This window comes from Vicugna pacos, chromosome 16, assembly GCF_048564905.1.
Source record: "Vicugna pacos chromosome 16, VicPac4, whole genome shotgun sequence".
NCBI classification, from domain to species: Eukaryota; Metazoa; Chordata; class Mammalia; order Artiodactyla; family Camelidae; genus Vicugna; species Vicugna pacos.
Window position 1 is genome coordinate 40,173,841 of NC_133002.1, and position 20,152 is coordinate 40,193,992.

Below are 20,152 nucleotides of genomic sequence, written 5' to 3' on the forward strand. Positions count from 1 at the left end.
TGTCACAGTGTACTTTTATATTCAGATGTTTTACCTTATAGTTGTTTAAAAACCATGTATTTTCCTTCCTTGTGAACACTTCTATGGTATCCCATGTTCATTCTTCTATTGGTCTGTGGTGTTTTTCTTTTTAATTAGTATGATCTTTTTATATTAGAGGAATGAGACATCTATCTATATATTGTAAGTTGAAATTAATTTTCTCCTGACTTGTCATTTTCATTTTGACTTGGCTTATAATGGCTTTTTTATTTTCACAAGGTTTTTTATTTCACTCAATATTTCATACTTTTTTGATACGGCTTTTGAATTTTGGTTATTCTTTCAGTATACTTTAACTTCTCTGAGTTTATAAAAATAATTTTTAATCATCTAACGCCTCAGATCTTGGCTTGCAAATACTTTTCCTCTACTAAAAGGAACTAAGATTCCTTGAAGAAATGGCCGATTCCAGGGCAGAAGCAGGAAAAGAATGTAAAGCCTGAAATATCTAGAATACTCCAGAAAATAGGTAAAAACAAAAAATAAGTATGTCAAAGGGACATAGGAGCCTCCTCAGAGGGATCATCCTAACCAAATTTAGGACAATTTGAGCATTAAACTAGCAACATGAATGGATTAAAACAGATTGAAAAAAAGTGGAATTTGTTAATCCATACTGTTAAAAAAAATGTTGAGGGAAGGAATGCTCTTCACAGAAAAATACCAACAAACATAGAAGAAATGATAGAAAGTTACTATTTGGCAACAGCCATAAAATAATTTATTCAAGGAAGAATCATCAGTGGATGCTAAACTACTGAGTAAAAGGCTGCTGGGAGAAAAAGGACATTTATCTAGTTTCACATATTAATTATTACCGAGATTACATACTAATTAATTAAAGTGAAAAGGTACCATGTTACTACAATGGAGAAATACGACGACCACCACCTTAACCAAGTAATCAAACCTATTATTAGCTGTGTCTGTGACAAGTACAGAGAACGTATCACCAATTACTGTTCCTGCCCAAAACGTTTAACCTGAATCTAATCATAAGGAAACAATCACAAAAGTCCAAACTGAAAGACATTCTGCAAAACTACAGGCCTGTACTTAAAGTGTCGTCAATAAAGCACAAAATGGAGGGGAGAAAAAAAAAAGGGAGAGGGACTGAAAAACTATTTCAAATTGAAGGAGACTGAACAGATGGCAACTGATAACTAGCTACAGATCACAATCCTTGATGGAAGGAGCCAGGAACAGTAAAGGACATTATCAGGGCAACTGGAGAGAGAAAATAGTTTCTGAATCACGTTAAATTTCCTGGCCAATTGGAGAGAGAAAGCAGTTTCTGAATCACGTATGGCAGGTGTATTGTTGTTATGGAGGGAAATGTCCCTGTTCTTAGGAGATACATGCTGAAGTGTTCAGGATTAAGGAATGAAATCCAGTGTCACTATCTAACCTTCAAATCATCTGTCACAAAAACACACACTTATAAAGCAAATGTGGTAAAATGTTAACAACCAATGAATCTAGGTACAGGGTACATGGGTATTAATTACCTGTATTGTTCTTTCAACTTTTTTATAGGTTTGGGAAATTCCAAAATAAGTTGGGGGAACATCTTCCCATGTTTCTTCTTGGTATTTTTTTTTTCATTAAATAAAAAGGGTTTTGTTTTTGTTTTTTAATGTACAAGGAATATGTTACTATAGAAAGAAATCTTAAAAGAATATAATATATCCCTCCCCCCAAACTGCCTAAAATAGAACATTTACCAACACTGATGAAGCCCAGTGTGCAACATCCTAATTCCTTCTCCCTAGTACATTTTTTTGTTTTTTTCCCATTTAACTTTTTGATCCACATTCAAATTTCTGACTTAAAAAAAAACATTATAATGGTTTCTGCTGGTACATTAAGTGGCATTAAATGATATATTCTAAGACAGTATAGTAGCAAATTTTATGGCATTATTCTTAATCATCTTTGCTTTCCCATTAAAGGCCCCATAACTTTCTTTACCTGGTGGCTAATAAGTGGGTTACATTAAAGTAACAATCTAATTTTTAAAGAGTAGGAGAAATGCGTTAGTTGCTTTTCTTGGCTCTTTGTCCTATACCTGACCGACAGTGAACTTGTGTTAAACTACCAGTAAGCAGCCTGGGGCAAGAAATCATGGCACGTTACAGGTTTCATCCTCCAACCCTGTCAAAAAAAAGAATGCTGCATTTGCTTCCTAGAGGTTCTTTTATTGGCACTAAGATGCTTAATTACCAAATGAAAACTGCATCAGTGATTATAAATCCAAGTGTTCCTTGCTACCCTGTGCCAAATGCACACAGAGCCACACAGTGATTATACACAACTTCTTCCGTAACTCTAGTAAATATACAGATTTGCACAGGGCCCACTTCATTCTGGTCTCCTCCTCAAATACGATGTTCTCCCAGAGGCTTTCTCTATGAAACCACTATTTGTTCTTTATTTTTCCTCACAGGACTCCCACTAAGTGACATTAGTTGATATAATTTTTGGGAGGTGGTGTCTGTTCCCTCCATTAGGAATTAAGCTCCATGAGGGCAGGGGTTTTGTTGCCTTCTCACTGCCTAGAACAGTGTCTGACAAAGAGCAGACACTCAGAAAATACTTGTCAAATGAACAATCTTAACTGAACCAATCAAATAGTTCCTCATCTGTGTTTATTGCTTCCTATGTGATAAAGAGAAAAATTTAGTATTTGAAAATGTTTTTTCATCCATAATAAAGAGAAACAAAGGCATAGAAACAGTATCACCACTTACATGCTGCTTTAAAATAAAAACATTTCTTAAAACATTATGGGAGCCTTGGTTGTCCATCAACATTACCTGTTTTTATCAAATACTGTCATTTGTGCAACAAATGTCTTTTCCCCATCTTCACGATTTCGTTTTCTTCTAGCTGGAAGTTCTTCATTGACATCTGAATTTGACAAACATTTCTCATGAATCAAATATTCAAGCAAAAACACCGTATTTATGATATATATGGCCCCTTCACATAACATACTACCTTTATCCCAAATGAAATACAAATACATTTAAGTTGCAATGAAGTGATACCAGACTTACACTCTTCAATTTTATGTTTTTACCACATGTGTATATCCTTACTTCTTGATATTCATTGTCATTAACCCCACCATTTTCGCAAATGTCATTTTCTGTTCAGAATGATCTTCCTTGCTAGGCAAGGAGAAAAAAAATCCTCCTCATTCCTGGTTTCTTTTCCCGAACTTCAAAGGATACTTCAAGACTCAGAGATTATTTCTTCCAAGGTGCTTCTCTACTAAACTCCACATAGACCTCTATTGTACCACATAGCATTTAGCCGCAGTTAAATTGTATATTTATCTCCGTACTCTAGGTTGGGAGCCTTTGGAAGACAGGACTGGATTTTTTTTTTTTTAGGGGAAGGTAATTTGGTTTTGGTTATTTATTTTTAGACGAGGTACTGGGGATTGAACCCAGGACCCTGTGCATGCTAAGCATGGGCTCTACCACTTGAGCCACACACCCCCTCCCCCAGAACTGGGTTTTTTAATCATCTTTGTGTTCCCAGCACCTATATGTTGTTTGAATGATTACATCACAGGTGAATTCAGAACTGCTGGGAGGATAGGATAGATACATGGTAAATATAAAATAAAACATGAATTGCAGAATCTAAGTGGTGGGAACATTTAGGTGGTCACTACCAAATTCTTATGACTGTTCTGACTGTTCTTTTGACTGAAATTTTTCACAATAAAATGTTAGGAATGGGGGAAATGAATTCACTGTGTGCTGAGAGACTAAACACTAGTCCTTTCCATCCAGTGTTCAATATATATGTATTTTTACTACATGAAATGTTTTATCACACAATAATGAGAACTTTACAGGTTAAATACCTAGTACGGCACAATAGTCAGTAGTCTAAGAGCCATGCCAATCTACCATAAAATGAATTACCTCTTTAGACTATTAGAGATTTACAGGGGGGAGGGTATATCTCAGTGGTAGGGTGCATGCTTAGCATGTATGAGGTGCTGGGTTCAATCCCCAGTACCTCATTTAAACAAACAAACAAACAAACCTAATTACCTCCCCATAAACAAAGGGGGAATAAAAAAGAAATTTGCAAATAAAAACCATGCTATTAGAACATATGCAATTATCTCTAGTTCTGCACCATTTTTCCCCTTGGAAAGGCAAAGATTTAAATAATTATTAAAGTAACTCAGAAAGTTTGTACAATTATGAATACTATGAAGATGTACTAGTTCAATCACTGATCACTTTAATCTCTAATGACAAAATCTAATAAAATTATTAAAATAAAAATTACCAATATTTTCATTGGTTTCTCCATTAATCATTCCATTAAACTCTCTTCTTCCTGGACGAGTCACTCTAAATAGCAATGAGTAAGACTTCACCATATGGCTGTTACTAGGTTCAAATTCATTACTGGAAACTGCAAGGGACGGGAAATTTCCAGGTTTTGTTTGATTGAGGTCAGGATTCAAAGGCACCTGCTTTTTACCTGTAGGAACTTGCCTTATTGGACAACTTACATCCTGCAAAAGCAAAGATTATTATACTTACTTATGCATATACAATTATAAAAATTACAATAAAACCTCTAATCACAGCTACAGAAAATACAGTAAAAGTCATGATTGCGAAGTGGTATGCTAAAATTCTAAGCACAGGTCTGCAAACTGTGATGAAGCAAAAAAAATTGGATCAACTATCCTTCAAATATTAACACAAATGAGAATTTCCTCAATATAATGAAAATAATGAGACAGTATATCCAATATTTAGCTGATGGTCATCTGAAAGTTTTAAATTAGAAATAAATTAATTAAAACCATGCTTAAAATGTTACACTCATGTAAATTAATACTTTCCCTTAAATATTCTATTTTAAAAAAATAACTGATAGGATCATTAGAATAAAAAAAGATGATTACAGTAAGTCCACTGTCAACATTATGATATAGTAAATCCATGTATTTAAATATGTTGTTAATTAGAAGTAGTATTAATCATGAGTAATGTTGGTAATTATATAACTAGAATAATGCTGGAAGAGCAACGTTGAAAAATTGGAAGATGCAGAAGACCTTCATAATATTAAAATATAGTACATATTTCAGGTAGCTTTTTAAAAACTAACAGAATACATGCTTATGGTCTTAAAATTCTGCTCTACAAAAGAGTATAAAATGAGAAAACTACACATCTTCCCCACTGCCCAGGTCTTACATTCCAGAAATGACTAATATTAGCTATTGGTTGGGTATATCCCTTGAAGAAAATACTTATGTCTATTATTTTTCTGAAACACAAAAAGGAACATACTATAATTATATTCACATTTTTTTGCCCAAATAATAATATATCTTGAAGAATTTTCACATCATTACTTGTTAGGGGAGTTGGGTGGAGTGGGGAGTGTTATTAATTAACTTTAGTTTTTAACATATACTTACACCTGCTGTCTCCCATCACCTTAGTCTACTGCATACCAATGCTCTAGCAGTTTTCAAGCACTGTATCACCTTACTAGGATTTTGGAAGAGCATTAATTAGTAACAGGAACCTCTATACAGGTCATTTCTACTCTTAAAATACCCAAGGACTTGAGGTTACTTAAAAGTGTATCTGGTGGCTTTGGTGGGTTGCCCAAGAAATTTAACAACCATAATACTTGTTTCTAGGGTGAAATGATTTCACTTACAAATAAAAATTTGAAGCAGTGTATTAATAAGTTAATGGCTGATAATATTAATAACAGAATCTCTTTGAGAGTGGTGTTGCAAGATAATCCTTTTGGGAAATCTTTCTCTTAACCCTTATTTAAAATTTCAATGTGTACAAATAGCTAAAAAAATTAGCTAAGAGGCTGGACTGGCAAGGAAGCAATTGCATTTATGTCCTAAGATGCTAAAAGATAGCTTTTTCCTTTCACTGTCAAGACTCTTTTGGCATAAATATTTTATGCAGATACCTGTAGCCAAGCTAGAAAAAAAAAATGAAAATATGAGAGGTTGACAAAAGAGATTATCAGTTTTACAATTCAGCCAACAACATATTGAAAAGCTTTTAAAGTTTAAAAATATAATACATACAGATAAACATATTCAATGAAAAATATTCCATTTAATCTACCAATATCATTTTATATGTTACCTTTCTTTTTTTGTGGCAAACTTTCACAAGCAGGACTTCCAGGGTAACAGAATTTTGTTCATTTTCTGAATTTTGTGATGGCTTATCTAAATAGAAAATCAACACTTTAAAATCTATTTTTTTAAAAAAGTACTCGTTTTCCTAAGTCAATTTCGAACAAAAAAGACTTCCTCTAATGAAGCCCTCTCAAAAATTCACTCATTACTTTTTCCCAAAATCAGTTCCAAATTTGCAGCAAATGCTTTAAAAGCCTTTATATATAAGTCATTTAAATAAACCTTTCAATTATAATCACCTTCCTACATATTGTGATTTTTTATTCAAATAAGATGAATTTTAAAAATTAGTTATTTTAATTAATACTAAAAAGTTATTTCTGCTATAGATTTAACATTTATGATAAGAAAAGAATAAACTTCAAGTCAAAAGTATTTTTGACAAATATAGTTAAAGCTTCTTGGTAGAAAGCACAAAAGAAATAAATTCATGAGCAGTAACACAAAAAATGAACATTTAAATTTTTCTTCCTTCTCCCAAAATCTATTAGGAAAATTACTTAAAGATAAATTTACAGATGCTAACGCCACTGAAATGTGAACCATCAGTTAAGCAGGATTGGATTTCAGTGCCTCAGTCTTCACCTTAGGGGGCTGATTAAGAAATCCTAGGATAATATTCAGTATTTATAGGGTAACATAAAAAATGGTTTATGCCTGTTGTCCTGGTGTAATTATTAGCACCGTTTCCTTTCACTCTCAAATGTGTCTGAGTTTCGACAACAAATTATATGGTTACCCTAAATATTTAAAAACTGTGTAAGCCTATCTTGAGGTTAGGAGTTTTACCCTAGAAGCAAGGCAGATATCCATAACCAAAAGAATGGGTGAGTAAATTGTGGTATATTGCTACAATGGATTACTATTAAATAGCAATGCAAATGAATAAGTATAATTACGTGTGTAAACATGGACAAAACTCAAAAAAATGAAAACTGAGTGAAAAAGCAAAAAAAAAAAAACTCCAAAACATTTAAACTGAATTGGTTACTATTTTACATATTTCATTTTGAACACAGATATTAAACTAAAAAGTTCTTTGATTTGACCAAAATTTGTAACCAAAGGAATTTAAGAAGTGAATTTGAAAAAATATTAAACATAAAAGTTATATAATATAAACATTACATTATCATTTCATAAGAAAGACAGCTCTTTTTTCACCTTTCCCCTAGAATTTTTCTAAAGCCTAGAAGAGATAGCAAAAATCAAGATATTATTTACCACCTAGGGGAATCTCTTGGTTTACAAAGTTTAGGAATCTCAAGTTTAAGTAATACTCTCTGTATCAATTAACTAACAAAGGCTTCTGCAAATTAAGGTTCCATAATGCTCCCCTACCACTTGTCTTTACTCGATTTCAAAATCATTAATAGTCTAAAACTTTAAATATTTAATCATTCATTCATCATTAAATTTCAATAATATATGTTAGAGATAAATACATAAACACAGAAATAAAATAAATTTTGTTCTGAGATTTTAGACATCACTGTTTTATACTTAAAAACATCCTTCTGACTCAGGGTATATACATAAAATACATCTAAGTCAGTCTCTTGAATTACATATATTCAGGATAAAAATAACTTAGTGTAACAAAAAATAACTAAAAGTCTAAAATGCAGTAACAAAAATACTCTGAGCAATACTCACCATGAAAACAGTACCCTAATAATCTTTGTATATTCATTCTAAGTAGTTTCAAGTAGTAACTGCTAAAAAAAGTCTCCATTTAATAACAAAAGAATAATCAGATTTTAGGGCTCCTGATGCTGCTTTTCGTCCTGGTTTCTTAAAAATACTATTTCTTTAAAAAAAAAAAAAACTACAAGTACACCTTGAACAGACAAGAGAGGCAATATATCTGCTTCTTTCCAACTTCCACTAATTTCAAAGTTACAATGGGAAATTATTTTCTGGAAACAGAAGTATCGACAGAGTTTACTTTCTCATTTACTTTATAATATCAAAAAATAAAAAATAAAAACGAAGTGAATTTGAGCAATTTTTGAACTTTTTTGTCATGTAGACAGGAAAAAGGTTTATTACACCACATTCAAATTAATTTCAACTAATTAATTCAAGTAAATTCTATTACTATTAATCAAATATTATTTAATACTAATTAGTAAATATTCAATTAATATCCATTAATCTCAGTGACAAATAATTTATATATGTTTTATAGAAGTCCATGACAGCAAAGGGCTAAGAAACCAATAAAATTCAGATGATAAGCTGCTAAAGTATTAGAGTCCATGCACCTTGTAAGTACCACAGAAAAGCAAGTATGATGAATGATTAGAAAAAAATGATTTAGGGGGGAAAAAAAAACATGAAGGTGCTACTCAGGTTACTTCCATGTAAAAAAAAGTGGACCCCCCCCCCAAAAGACTAGATTTTAGGCAAAACTAGAAGAAAAGTTACATTAGCTACTAATACAGATATGACCAAGCTTCAATTTCCTTACATTAAAAACCTCGTTAGTTATCAAACTATTCTAATATAATCATTTTATTATTAAATCTTGTTTCTTATTGAACAATATGAAGGATGACCAATCTGACCTATTTCTGATAAAGGTTTTTATTCCATTGCATAATTAAAAGATTCACACACAAACTTAAGATGGACAAGCCTAGTGGCATTTTATCCATGCTGAAACCAATTAAAACTTTAGTGTGCTTTCACCTCTTTTAATGAAGTAACATTTAAGACTATATCATTTTCTTTGTATAATATCTAACATATTGATATATCCCCACTAGTAACAGTGGCTGTTTCAGGTGTTTCATTATTTTATTAGAAAAAACACTCAAGAATGTTTATGTAGAAAGGGTTCTACTCAGGAGACTCTTCACCTAATTCCATGTTCTAAGGCAATTAATTAAAATTCTCATAATTAGTCTTGGTAAAGTTCAAAAACCAATGGAAATAAAAAATGACAAAAACCTAAGAAATCATTAAAAGACTTTACCATTGTATTCTACCTGTGATCTATGGAAAGATGATGGCTCTGAGTTGGGTAAGATAACATTACACAGCTTTTTTAATAGCAATAGTTAGAGCCCTAAAAGGTATGGTTTAGCGGTAAGACCAAGAATTTATCTATTTAGAGATGAGCCAGATGAAGCTAACATTTAACTTCAAAAATGATCCCACACAGCACTGATTAATTTAACAATTTAAAAATCTATTTAAAACTTAAATGGATAGCAAGAAAATAATAAGGAAGCCAGGCTATGAGTGCAATCTTATGTATAAGGTCTATTTACAACTTTTAAAAGCGTTTATAAGGCAGAGTTTCTTAAAACTCATTCTTCAGACGACCTACTTCTAAGTCACTTTGCTGCTTTATTAAAATGAAGACTCCTAAGCTCCAGCGAACCCTACTATATCTGAGTCCTTGTAGGGACCAGGCCTACGTATTTCAAACTGTCAGAATGTTTCTACACACACTAAAATTTAAAACTGCCACTTTAAAAGTTTAATTAGTTGCAAATTATATCATTCACCACCCATCATTGACCACATAAAGCAGTAACAGAAATTTCTCAAGAAGTCCACTAAAGAGAAATTGTATGATCAGAATCAACATCTTGTCCATTAAATATAATTTTATAAATTTACACACACAAAAAATAATGTTTTTTACATTCACAAAGATGTTTTGTTTGTCGTTAGAACGCCAATTATGTTTAAGTACATACCATTTTTGTGGAAGAAACCAGTAAATGTAAGCTGCAGATGAGCTGATAAGCTAAAGAGAACAAAAAATTTTTATCACTTCAATGTTCTGTAATAAAAAATAACCTAAACTTTAAAACAATGAAATCAAAGCTACTTCAGTTAATTTATAAATAAATTATTATATTAATTAAATTACTGTCTTATTCTTCTCTTCAGGCCCATGACTTCATGCTTTCCTTGTTAAATGACATTCAAAACAGTGTGGCTATACACATTAAAAACACACACACACAAATAAAAACAAAAATACAAAGTAGTAAGGAAGGAAAAAAAAACAGACCGCCAATAAAACGCAAGATAATTTACTGCTCTAGTGTTCTACTTACAAAACGGGGGCAGGTTTCCCTTCCTACTCAAGAAGGTTTTGTTAAGAGTTACTGAATCCATGCAAAAGTGTTTGAATATTTTCAAGCTATGGGATTTCATCCTCCTATCAAATGATGCAGAACCATCACTTCCTATTTCAATTAAGGTTGAAATACACAATCACGAATCTATAGATTCAACGTCATTTTCACTTTTAATTTCAGAAGCAATGAAAAGGAAGCATAAAGTACGGTGATCGTTTTGTTCTGAAAAATATCTGTAACAATGGAAAAACTACTAAGATGGGATAGAATAAACAAGAACATCAACAGGCTTTTGTAGCACCTTTTAACTGGAAAAGAGCCATTGATCAGGAGCCATTCCTAACTTTCCAGAACAGTTTCTGTCGTGTGCCACAGACATCAGATTATAGAGGGCTACAGAGAACAGATGTTGGGAAAAGGGAAGCAGTACTGATCCCTTACTCAAGAAATTTACTAGTGTAAAGAATGAAAGTAAATGGAGGTTACAGGGTAATAAAGATCAATAAAGAATATATTTTTGCCTTTTAAAAAATAATGCTTACAATATAGGCATTCTTATAATCAGAGGAAAAGAGTTTTACTTATAATCAGAGGAAAAGAGTTTTACAAAGACTTAGAGGCAAGAGAGCATTAAGGAGCAAGTAATGATTGGAAATGAGGACATTTTATAAATAGGTTAGCTTTGTAACTTTGCCCAGGACTTTTTTCTTAGAGAAATATGAGGTAAATGAGATACCTCAACCGAAGATGTGAGGATGCCTCTGTCTTCTTAGTGAGGTAATCTATGCAAGTGTATGCTAAAAAAAAGTACAGGATGGGGGTCTTGAAGGGCATTTCTAGAATAGGACTAAGAAAAGTATGCTAGGATATCAGTAGACAACAAAATGACTGGGGAAAAAAAGAGTCCAAGCAGAGTTAGAAAGCATAAACATGAAGGAAAAACTAAGAATAACAACTATAACTTAAGTATCAAGAAAATAAAAATGTATACAATGGGATTCTTTAAAACAGGTAATTCATGTATATTACTCGCTTTCTTGTGTATATATTACATGAATCAGATATATTTTTAAAGCACATCAGGAATGAATAGAGGGAGGGTTGACTACAAAGAAGGCATGAAGGAATTTGTAGGGTTTCTTATCTTAATTGTAACAGCTGTCACGTGACTAAAAAGAGGGAATTTGACTGCATATAATTCATACCCCCCTCCAAAAAAAAGTACATTAAGGGAATCAACTATAAAGGAACTCAAAGGACTTTTTCAAGCTGATGAAAATGTTCTGTAACTTGACTGTGATTATGGTTATACAAGTGTATATATATGTTTGTCAAAACCCAAACTATATACTTAAGGTGGGTGTATTTTACTGAATGTTAATTATACCTCAAGTTGACTTTTAAAAAGTGTATCTACAATCTACATGCCATTTTACTAAAAGATAACTAGTATTTTCCTATAAAAATTATTCCATAAATGTAACCTTACAATGCAGAATTAGTGAAACTCCAGAACAAAACTGAAAGAGAGAAATATTCTAATTTCCACATGTTAGAAAATAATCCATTAGTCACAACCAATCTATCCTACACTTGGTTGCTTCAGTTAAAACTACATACTAAGGATAGGTTAAATTTTCTTAAAACACCATTTTGTATTCATCATTCCTTTCTCCAAATTTTCTAATCAGTCCCCAACTGCCAAATCTTTTGTCTAACTGCTGTCAATAATACAGCTCCCATTTCTTCTTATTTCCACTAAAGCCTTAAATAGGAAAGTAGGATAGAATGATAAAACAGACCCAGAAAATCAAAGTTTGAATTCTGGATTCAGTTATTAGCTATGACCTAGTATCTATAAAATGAGAAAAAGACCTCTCAAGATTGTGAGGCCTGGAGAAATTAATAATCCATCAAAATACTTTCTCCCTCTTCCACAAAGACTCCATCCCCAACCATCCCAGAGCTTAACTTCCTTTATAAGCACTTGAATTTACAACATTTTTGTCACAATTTTTTCACATACATTCTCTTCTGACATCTTACTATTATCAGTGTCCCTAGCACCTAGTAGTGTCTTATAGAAAAGCACTCAAAAACTGCTTTTTGAGAATAAAATAATGCCATTTGCAGCAACATGGATGGACCTGGAAATTGTCATTCTAAGTGAAGTAAGCCAGAAAGACAAAGAAAAATACCATATATCGCTTATATGTGGACTCTTAAAAAAAAAAAAGACACAAACGAACATATTTACAAAACAGAAACAGACTCACAGACATAGAGAATAAACTTACGGTTACCAGAGGGGAAAGGGGGTGGGAAAGGATAAATTAGGAGTTCAAAATTTGCATCTCTTGCAGAGTGATGGACATGCTAGCTATCTTGATTGTGGTGGTTTCATGGGTATATACATCAAAATTCATCAAATTGTACATCTGAAATGTGTAGTTTACTATATAGGCATTATACCACAATAAAGGTGTTTTTTTTTTAAATGCTTTTCATAAGGATAATAATATCCTCCCTAGAGTAATAAGATTTTTAAGGTCAGGGATCAGGACCCATTATACCATAGAACCTATAATATTATTTACATTGCTTTTACAGGAAATGTGATTCTAAGTTCCAACTGTGAAATGACATAAATATCTTGCACTGATCTACCCCAGAAAATATTTTAGTGTTCCTTAAAACATGGTCTGCACACTGAGATCACTGGGGAAAGTTACCATTCCACAACATGTAAGAAATTGAGAATAAGACTTTATATACACTTAACAGAAATTAAGCATTGCCATAACATCCAAGTATGTGGTCAGTATATTTACAAAAGTATTCATCCACAAAATACTGGAAATTAAAAACAAATAAAAAGGTCCTTCACCTTCACAGGATGGTTTGAGACAGTTTTAAACAGTACATTATAAATTAAATGAGATGGCAAGCACATTCAGCCATCATTACAACATTGTTTGAGAAAAGGAATTCCAAATTTCAATTAACCAACTTAAAAAAATAACTTTGGAAGTGTGATTTGCTATGCAATTTCCCCTCCTCCCCCTCCTAAAAGTAAACTCTCTGATAGGTACCCAGAATAAAATGTAACAATGAGGCCTAGTTGTTCCCTCCCACAGGTGGCTTAGTCCAAGTAAAAACGGCAGTTTTCTTTTCCTTCCTGATTTACCCTCTTCCCTCTTGTGGCTACTGTATCCACATCTTAACTGGTTAAGCTGGATCAGAAGTGGGGAAGAAAGAAATATGTAGGACTGATCTGACCTATTTGGTCTTAAACAGCCCAGGATCTAGCTTAGACGATCAGGATGAGATATCAGATAAGAATTTGGTTCATCTTTGTGTGTTCCCTATCTGAATCTTCTTAGGAAGCAAGCCAGATAGCAATGGGAAACTAGAGGGGGAATTTGAAATTTGGGGATGCGATTCCAAGCACAAGCATCTGACAATTCTTAAGTAGTTCACAGAATGAGTTTAAGTAAATTTAAATTCTTAACAGACTAACATTTTGAGATGAGGTTCATGCAGGAAACTCAAATTTTAAGAATAGCCAGTACCCTCTGAGGGACCAACATTTTTATGCAGGAAAGAGACCAAGACAGAGCTTCTAATTTGTATACATTAATTTGACAGTGCAGGAATAAGGCTTCATTTCTAGGACCATGGCTGTATCACCTCAAAACAAGACAAATTTGATAAGTTATTTGGCATCTACACTATTACATTTAATGCTATGATCTATAAAGCTGAGGAACTGGTGACTGCGTCAAGTCCATTATTCTGGAATCCAGTGTCTCTTTTGAGGTTCAGACCTTTGTAGTGAGAAGATAAAGTTGAATGAGGCATGGGAGTCCATTACATGTAAGTGAAATCACCTTCCAGAAATATTATAGACAAAATATAAAGAAATTATTGTAAACCCAAAGATTATACAAGAAGGAACATTTAAAAAATTTGTTCTTGAACACTTAGATTTTAAGAATCTTTTATGTTCGGTGGTGAATGATAAGGCCTTCACTGGTGAATGATACCTTCAGAAGTAGGTACATACAAAGAAATTTATGGCCCAGGTTCTGAAAAAGGAACAACTAAAACAAGTTTGAAAAGGTGCCGATTTGAAAACAACTTCAAAACTTACAGTCAAGACAGGGTTGTCAAAAAAAAAAAAAAAAGAGAAAGGGGAGGAAGACATCAGATCTTATGGTGGGAAAGACACAATCAACACAAGAAGCAAGCGGCCTGAAGTTTTAAAAATGCAGCTAAATACACAAAAGAGAAGGCTGGGGAAACACTGTTAATGCAATATACTTATATGTATTTATTCCATTAATAGGTATATTAATTTATGGCTTTCTTAGGACAAAGACCAGTATCTTAAACAGTCTAAAAAGCTCTGCATTATCTGGTCATCACCATCTGTTGCAGCCTCATCAAATGTCACTCTCCCTACTCTCCAGTCAGCTACTCTGGCCTCAAATGATGTTATGTTTAACATTCCCTTTAGAATCGCCTATTTGCTCACCCTCTTTCCCCATTTTACTCCTATACTCAGCTCCCAAATCTTAGTTCCTTTCTTCAGCAAAGCCCTCATTGAACATCACTATTCCCAAATCCAACATCTCAAACAAGAGTTGATTCTCCTGCTTTATAAACCCCCGGTTTCCCTATGTGTACTTTTCCTTCCCAGTACTTGTATTTATTATACAATTACGTCTTTTTCTCCTAATTTCCAATTAGCTCCATAAAGACAAGGTCTTCATCATGTCCCCCAGGACTCAGTACATTCTCTGTGGCATGATACACTAAGGAAATGGGAATTTCAGAAAAAAAATAGATTCAGATTTTGTTATACTACAAAAAGGTAAGAATAGGAAGACTACTAATTCGAAAGATTACTATTCAAAAATAACAACAAAAAAAATGATGAAAGGCACTTTACTTTATCAACCTACCTAAAACATAAGCTTGAAAATATCTTTTGAAGGGATTTCTCCAGCTACTAACAGTGGACCAGGAGTAGAAAATGATTAAGTGGAAGTGCTTCTAATTTGACGATACGACATACTTTTGGAAGCCATTCCACTTTGGAAATCTTTTCATGCTGCCTTTGAGTCAGTGGAGATGCACCTAGAAGTCAGGAGTTATGGCTAAAGAATTTCAAAATTCATAGGATTAACAGCCCAAGAGACCTCTGGGATCCTGCTAGAATGGAAAACTACAAAGAGATCAGAGATTTACTCCAATAAACTACTGTGCTTCATCAAAACTCAAAATAAATTCAAAGCCCACAAAAAATTGGCATGCCAGATGCAAGAGACGGAGAGGATAGAATATCAGGCATTATATCAGATACTCTAAAAAGAAAATAAATGTATTTTAAATACACGTAACCACACCAAAAAAAGCAAGTAGAAACATCAGGAAAAACTTGGGAGACTATAGACATGACCACTATGAATTTCTAAAATTTGCTAATTGTTGTGGAGTTTTCAGAAGCCACTGTTCAAGAAAAGAAACAATCTTCACAGATGGTGAGCATTATTGTTGAGTTTTAGGGTTACAAATGCAATTCTGATCTTGCAGTCTGGTCACGAATTGACTGACACCGTAAAGAAGTGAAAACCATGAAATGTCCCATAATTCTTTCTCTCAGCTCCTTCCCCTTATAAATTGCTGCCATTATTTGTGACAAGTAGAGTATTAAAAAAAAATCCCGAAACACCAACTACAGTTTGTGCAGACAATGCTGGGAATTTGGTTTCATTTCTAAGTCACTACAACTGTCATAAATAGGCTAGGCATTTGATTGTTCTAACTTTTGGGCTGTAGCACTACAGTATTTTTGGGTATCTTACAGTCTCCTAGAACTTTGGAGGATGAAATACATTGGGTTTGAGAGTGGACATATACATTACAACTGTGGAACTACTTAAAGAACATGAGCTCCAGTAGAAGACTCCCAGACTGCAGCTGTCGAACAGATCCCAGGATCCAATTAAACTGAACAAGATCACTATGTTTGAGATGGTACAGAATAAAAACATAGGTGGAGACTTTCTTTGTACATGATTTAAGAGCTTAATTTCTGTTACTTAATGTCATGGAATAACAAAGATTTATTTTGTTCCCTCATAAGAGAATATGACCACAGGTTTTACAAGAGAAATTTTATAGTGCTGGCATTATATACTGGTGTCTAGGGAACTTCTTACAATCTTATGTGATAAGTTTAGGAGAACAATAGAATTATGCCTCATTTGAGATGAGAAATACATTGAAGGAATTTAATAATATAGGGCCTTGGGGGTAAACTTAAAATGAAGCAATTTCCCTATTAATTTTAGTGACTCTGGGAGCAACAATGAGACATTCATAAAGATCTTAGGGGAGCTGAAGCACCTACTATAGTAACTCAATACCTCTGGGCCTAAAGTGCCTCGTTGGGTATTAAGTAAGCATGGTCAGCTCCAACAGAGTTAGGTCTGTTTCAAAAAAAAAAAGATCTTGGGGGGGTTGAAATGGCCAACTCACTGGTCCCAGCTGGATCCTAAAGACTGAAAAAGTTGTTATTTAAAATTATAAGCAGGAATTCCATACAACCTTCCGATGTTTCTATGAATTGACTAACAACAGCCCTGTTGTAGTACTGGCCTAGCTGTTGAGCCCACTGGGTCAAAAGGAACATACTTACTCGATGAATGATTATTCAGAGAACGGATCAGTATAATCTACCTTCCTCACAACACATACTCTAAGGGAAGTTCTACAGTATTTATCAAAGCCAACGTCATAACGAGATAGTGGTAGGATTTAGTAGTGATGAAGGTAAAACCTTGATGGGGAAGATGAAGGGTCAAGTTTTCTTCTTGGTTTATTCTTCCTTCTCACATTAGCCCTTAAAGACTTGGAGGGCAAACTATTAAGGTGTTCAGGAGAAAAGAAGTGAGGATGTCAGATCAAGTTCTGATTACAGCTTATACTTAAGTAAAAAAGACCCTGAGGATCCCAAGAGCTCTGGCTAGTGTAGGTGAACAGACAAAGGAACAGAAATGCAAGCAAAGAATAGAGTGTGCATACACTGGGGATACCCTCTAGTTTAGTCCATATATACTCATATTGTAAGGCATTCTGGGCAGTAATAGATTAAGTAAAGATTTGGGATCTCAGCTTCTAGAATATACTATCAAAGCTTATTTACAAGTCAGGATTGCCTAGATACGGAAATATAAATTATACTTCAGTCCGACAAGATTGCAAGATATACAAGTTTTTAAATGTGATTTTAAAAATTCAAGTAACAAAATAGTTGAAAAGCTAAATTTGAAAGCAACTACAGAAATGACATACCAATCACAAAAATGAAAAACTATAAATTATGCATCATTAAATTGTGTATATCCTATCTAAATTGGTAATACATGATTTAAAATTTCAAGACAAAAAGAAAAATCCATGTGGCAATTTTTCCAATTCCATTAAAAAAAAATCTAGTATTTTTAGCTTTATACTCTTCCTAAAAGTAGTCAATGAATAAACAAATACCACCCAAGTTTCTGTTTCTCTTTAGAGTAATAATTCAACTTTTTTTAGTTTACACATCAAATAATAAATGGAAGCATACTGTCTAGGAATGGAAGCATACTGTCTAGGAATGGAAGCATACTGTCTAGCCCAGGCAGATAATAGGTGAGTCAGAATATTTAGGGATTAGTTTCACAGTGTTACATTTGAAAACATACAAAAGAAGATTCTGTCCAAAGGGCCAGGTTTCTGAAACTATCACGTGATACACGTATTTCAAATATAAAATAAAGTTAGGAATATTTCATCTGAAGGATGTAAAGAAGAGTAAGGACAAGATGGAAAAAAAAAGCTTCTCTCACATTTGATGATGCTTACTTAGAAAAGATGCGATATTGTTAAGCACAACACCCAGTATATAGTAAGTATACCATAAAAATGAGTCTCCATTCTTCCTTAGATGAGGCAGAAAGATTAATACCAACTGCAGAAGTTAGAGTAACTTTGATTCAAAAAGCAGGCAGTTTGTAATAGAGAAAAACAATAATGAACAGAACTGCCTTAGAAAACAATGAGTTTCCAGCACTAGAGATGAAAAAGATAAGGCTTAAGGATTGATTCTCTGCCAGGGATGTACAGAAGAAGTAATCCCTGATTTGTGGACAGGTTTGGGCCAACTGACCTCTTAGGTTCCCTCTAACTCCTTACAATATTGAGATAATTACTAGGAAAATGATCACTATAATTTTTCCTCTTTCCTCAAGTTATGTCACTTAATGTCAAACTGGTAAGTTATCTTACCTATGAGATTCTTGCTCTCCTTTCATTTTCTCTACTTTTGATAACATATCATCAACTTTAAATGTTTTCCTGGAAGAAACAGATAAACAAAATAATCACTTCTCAACTGGGAAAAACAAACAGGTTACACTTTATTGTCACTACAATAGGCAAGATGGAAATCTGATTTTATTATTTAATAAGATAAATTATGGATGGTTAGCCATAAAAAAATACTGAGACAGTGTATGTTAAAATACAGCAGACAAGCCTTCACGTCCCATCTCAAATGCTAACTTTTCCACGAAACCTTTTGTAATTATTCCCAAACCAGAGTGATTTCTCCCTACCTATGGCACTTGGTTTATTTTTATTTTGACACTTACGTCTCCTAAATGTGAAACTTGAATAAATACTTTATTTCTACTAGATTATAAGCTCCTAGAGGGCAGAGACTGGCTTTCTTCAAGCAAAACCACATAGTGCTTGGCATACTGCCTTCTATTTGGTAGGTATTCAAGCATCTGTTGGACTTGAGCCAAACAAATGCAAATTATGTATACTTTTAAACATTCATACTTCTATTAAGGACCCTGACAAGTACGAAAGTACAAAATGTATGAAGTTAATAAAAGCTAATAAAAATAAAATCTTAACATTATCAGCTTTTAACTTGACAAGTTTAAGAGAAAAAAGTGATTTTCCAAAGTAGAAACTTAAATTAATAACCACACCCCCACCAAGCAATTTAAGAATGAATGGATTCTAAAACAATCTCATCTTACTTTTTAAAGTGATCTATTATGTCCTAGTGGCTGAAAATCTAGACCCAAATGTAACATGTTAACTGGAATCAAGTATTTCCATCTATACTCATATATTCTCTTCAAATTTAGAACTTGAAAAGATTCACTTATTTCACATTAATTTGTAAAGACTGAATTCAGATACTAGAAATTAGTAATATGCTCATTCCTCAAAAATAGCTATTATATTCTATTACTATAAAAATTATCAGTAGAGAAATGTTACTGTAAATATATTGCCAAAAAATACTGATAGAAAGAGCAGAATTGATACAATCTCTATTTCAGGTGAATAAATAGCCTCCATTAACAAAAGATCTTTTTTAAAAAAGCTTCTTTCTTTACCTTTAGAGTTACCAAAAACGTCAATATTAAACTTACATCTAATAAAGCACAGTAAGAAGTTCTTTATGAAGGATGGCAATACATTTTCAATCTCCACAGATAAGAGAAGAAAGATGAAAAACTGAGGATTCTTTTAGGCCAGTTACAAAGACCTTTTCAGTATAAATACTGAAATGTACTACTGAGAAGGGTTGTAAAGTTACTGAAAACTTTTAAGAATAATATGTTTATTTCTCTGTAATGAGTAAGAAGAAATCCTGTACGTAGGAAGAAAAGTTCAGACTGTAGGTCACAAGTTTCATCTTGTCCAACAT

General features: G+C 33.1%; 1 protein-coding gene across 2 annotated transcripts in view; it reads right to left on the minus strand.

The window, feature by feature from the left end:
• The window catches only part of SUZ12 (SUZ12 polycomb repressive complex 2 subunit), a 38,730-nt gene that overhangs the window by 12,828 nt on the left and 5,750 nt on the right, over positions 1-20,152 (minus strand). The window contains exons 4-8 of one of the 2 annotated variants that reach the window (XM_072938955.1): positions 18,709-18,777; positions 9,982-10,031; positions 6,213-6,298; positions 4,360-4,591; positions 2,859-2,952 (exon numbers count right to left, since the gene is read on the minus strand). In XM_072938955.1, coding sequence (XP_072795056.1) covers positions 2,859-2,952; positions 4,360-4,591; positions 6,213-6,298; positions 9,982-10,031; positions 18,709-18,777 — 531 coding nt within the window. The remainder of the gene's footprint in view (positions 1-2,858; positions 2,953-4,359; positions 4,592-6,212; positions 6,299-9,981; positions 10,032-18,708; positions 18,778-20,152) is intronic. The other variant, XM_072938956.1, reaches the window with a different exon arrangement.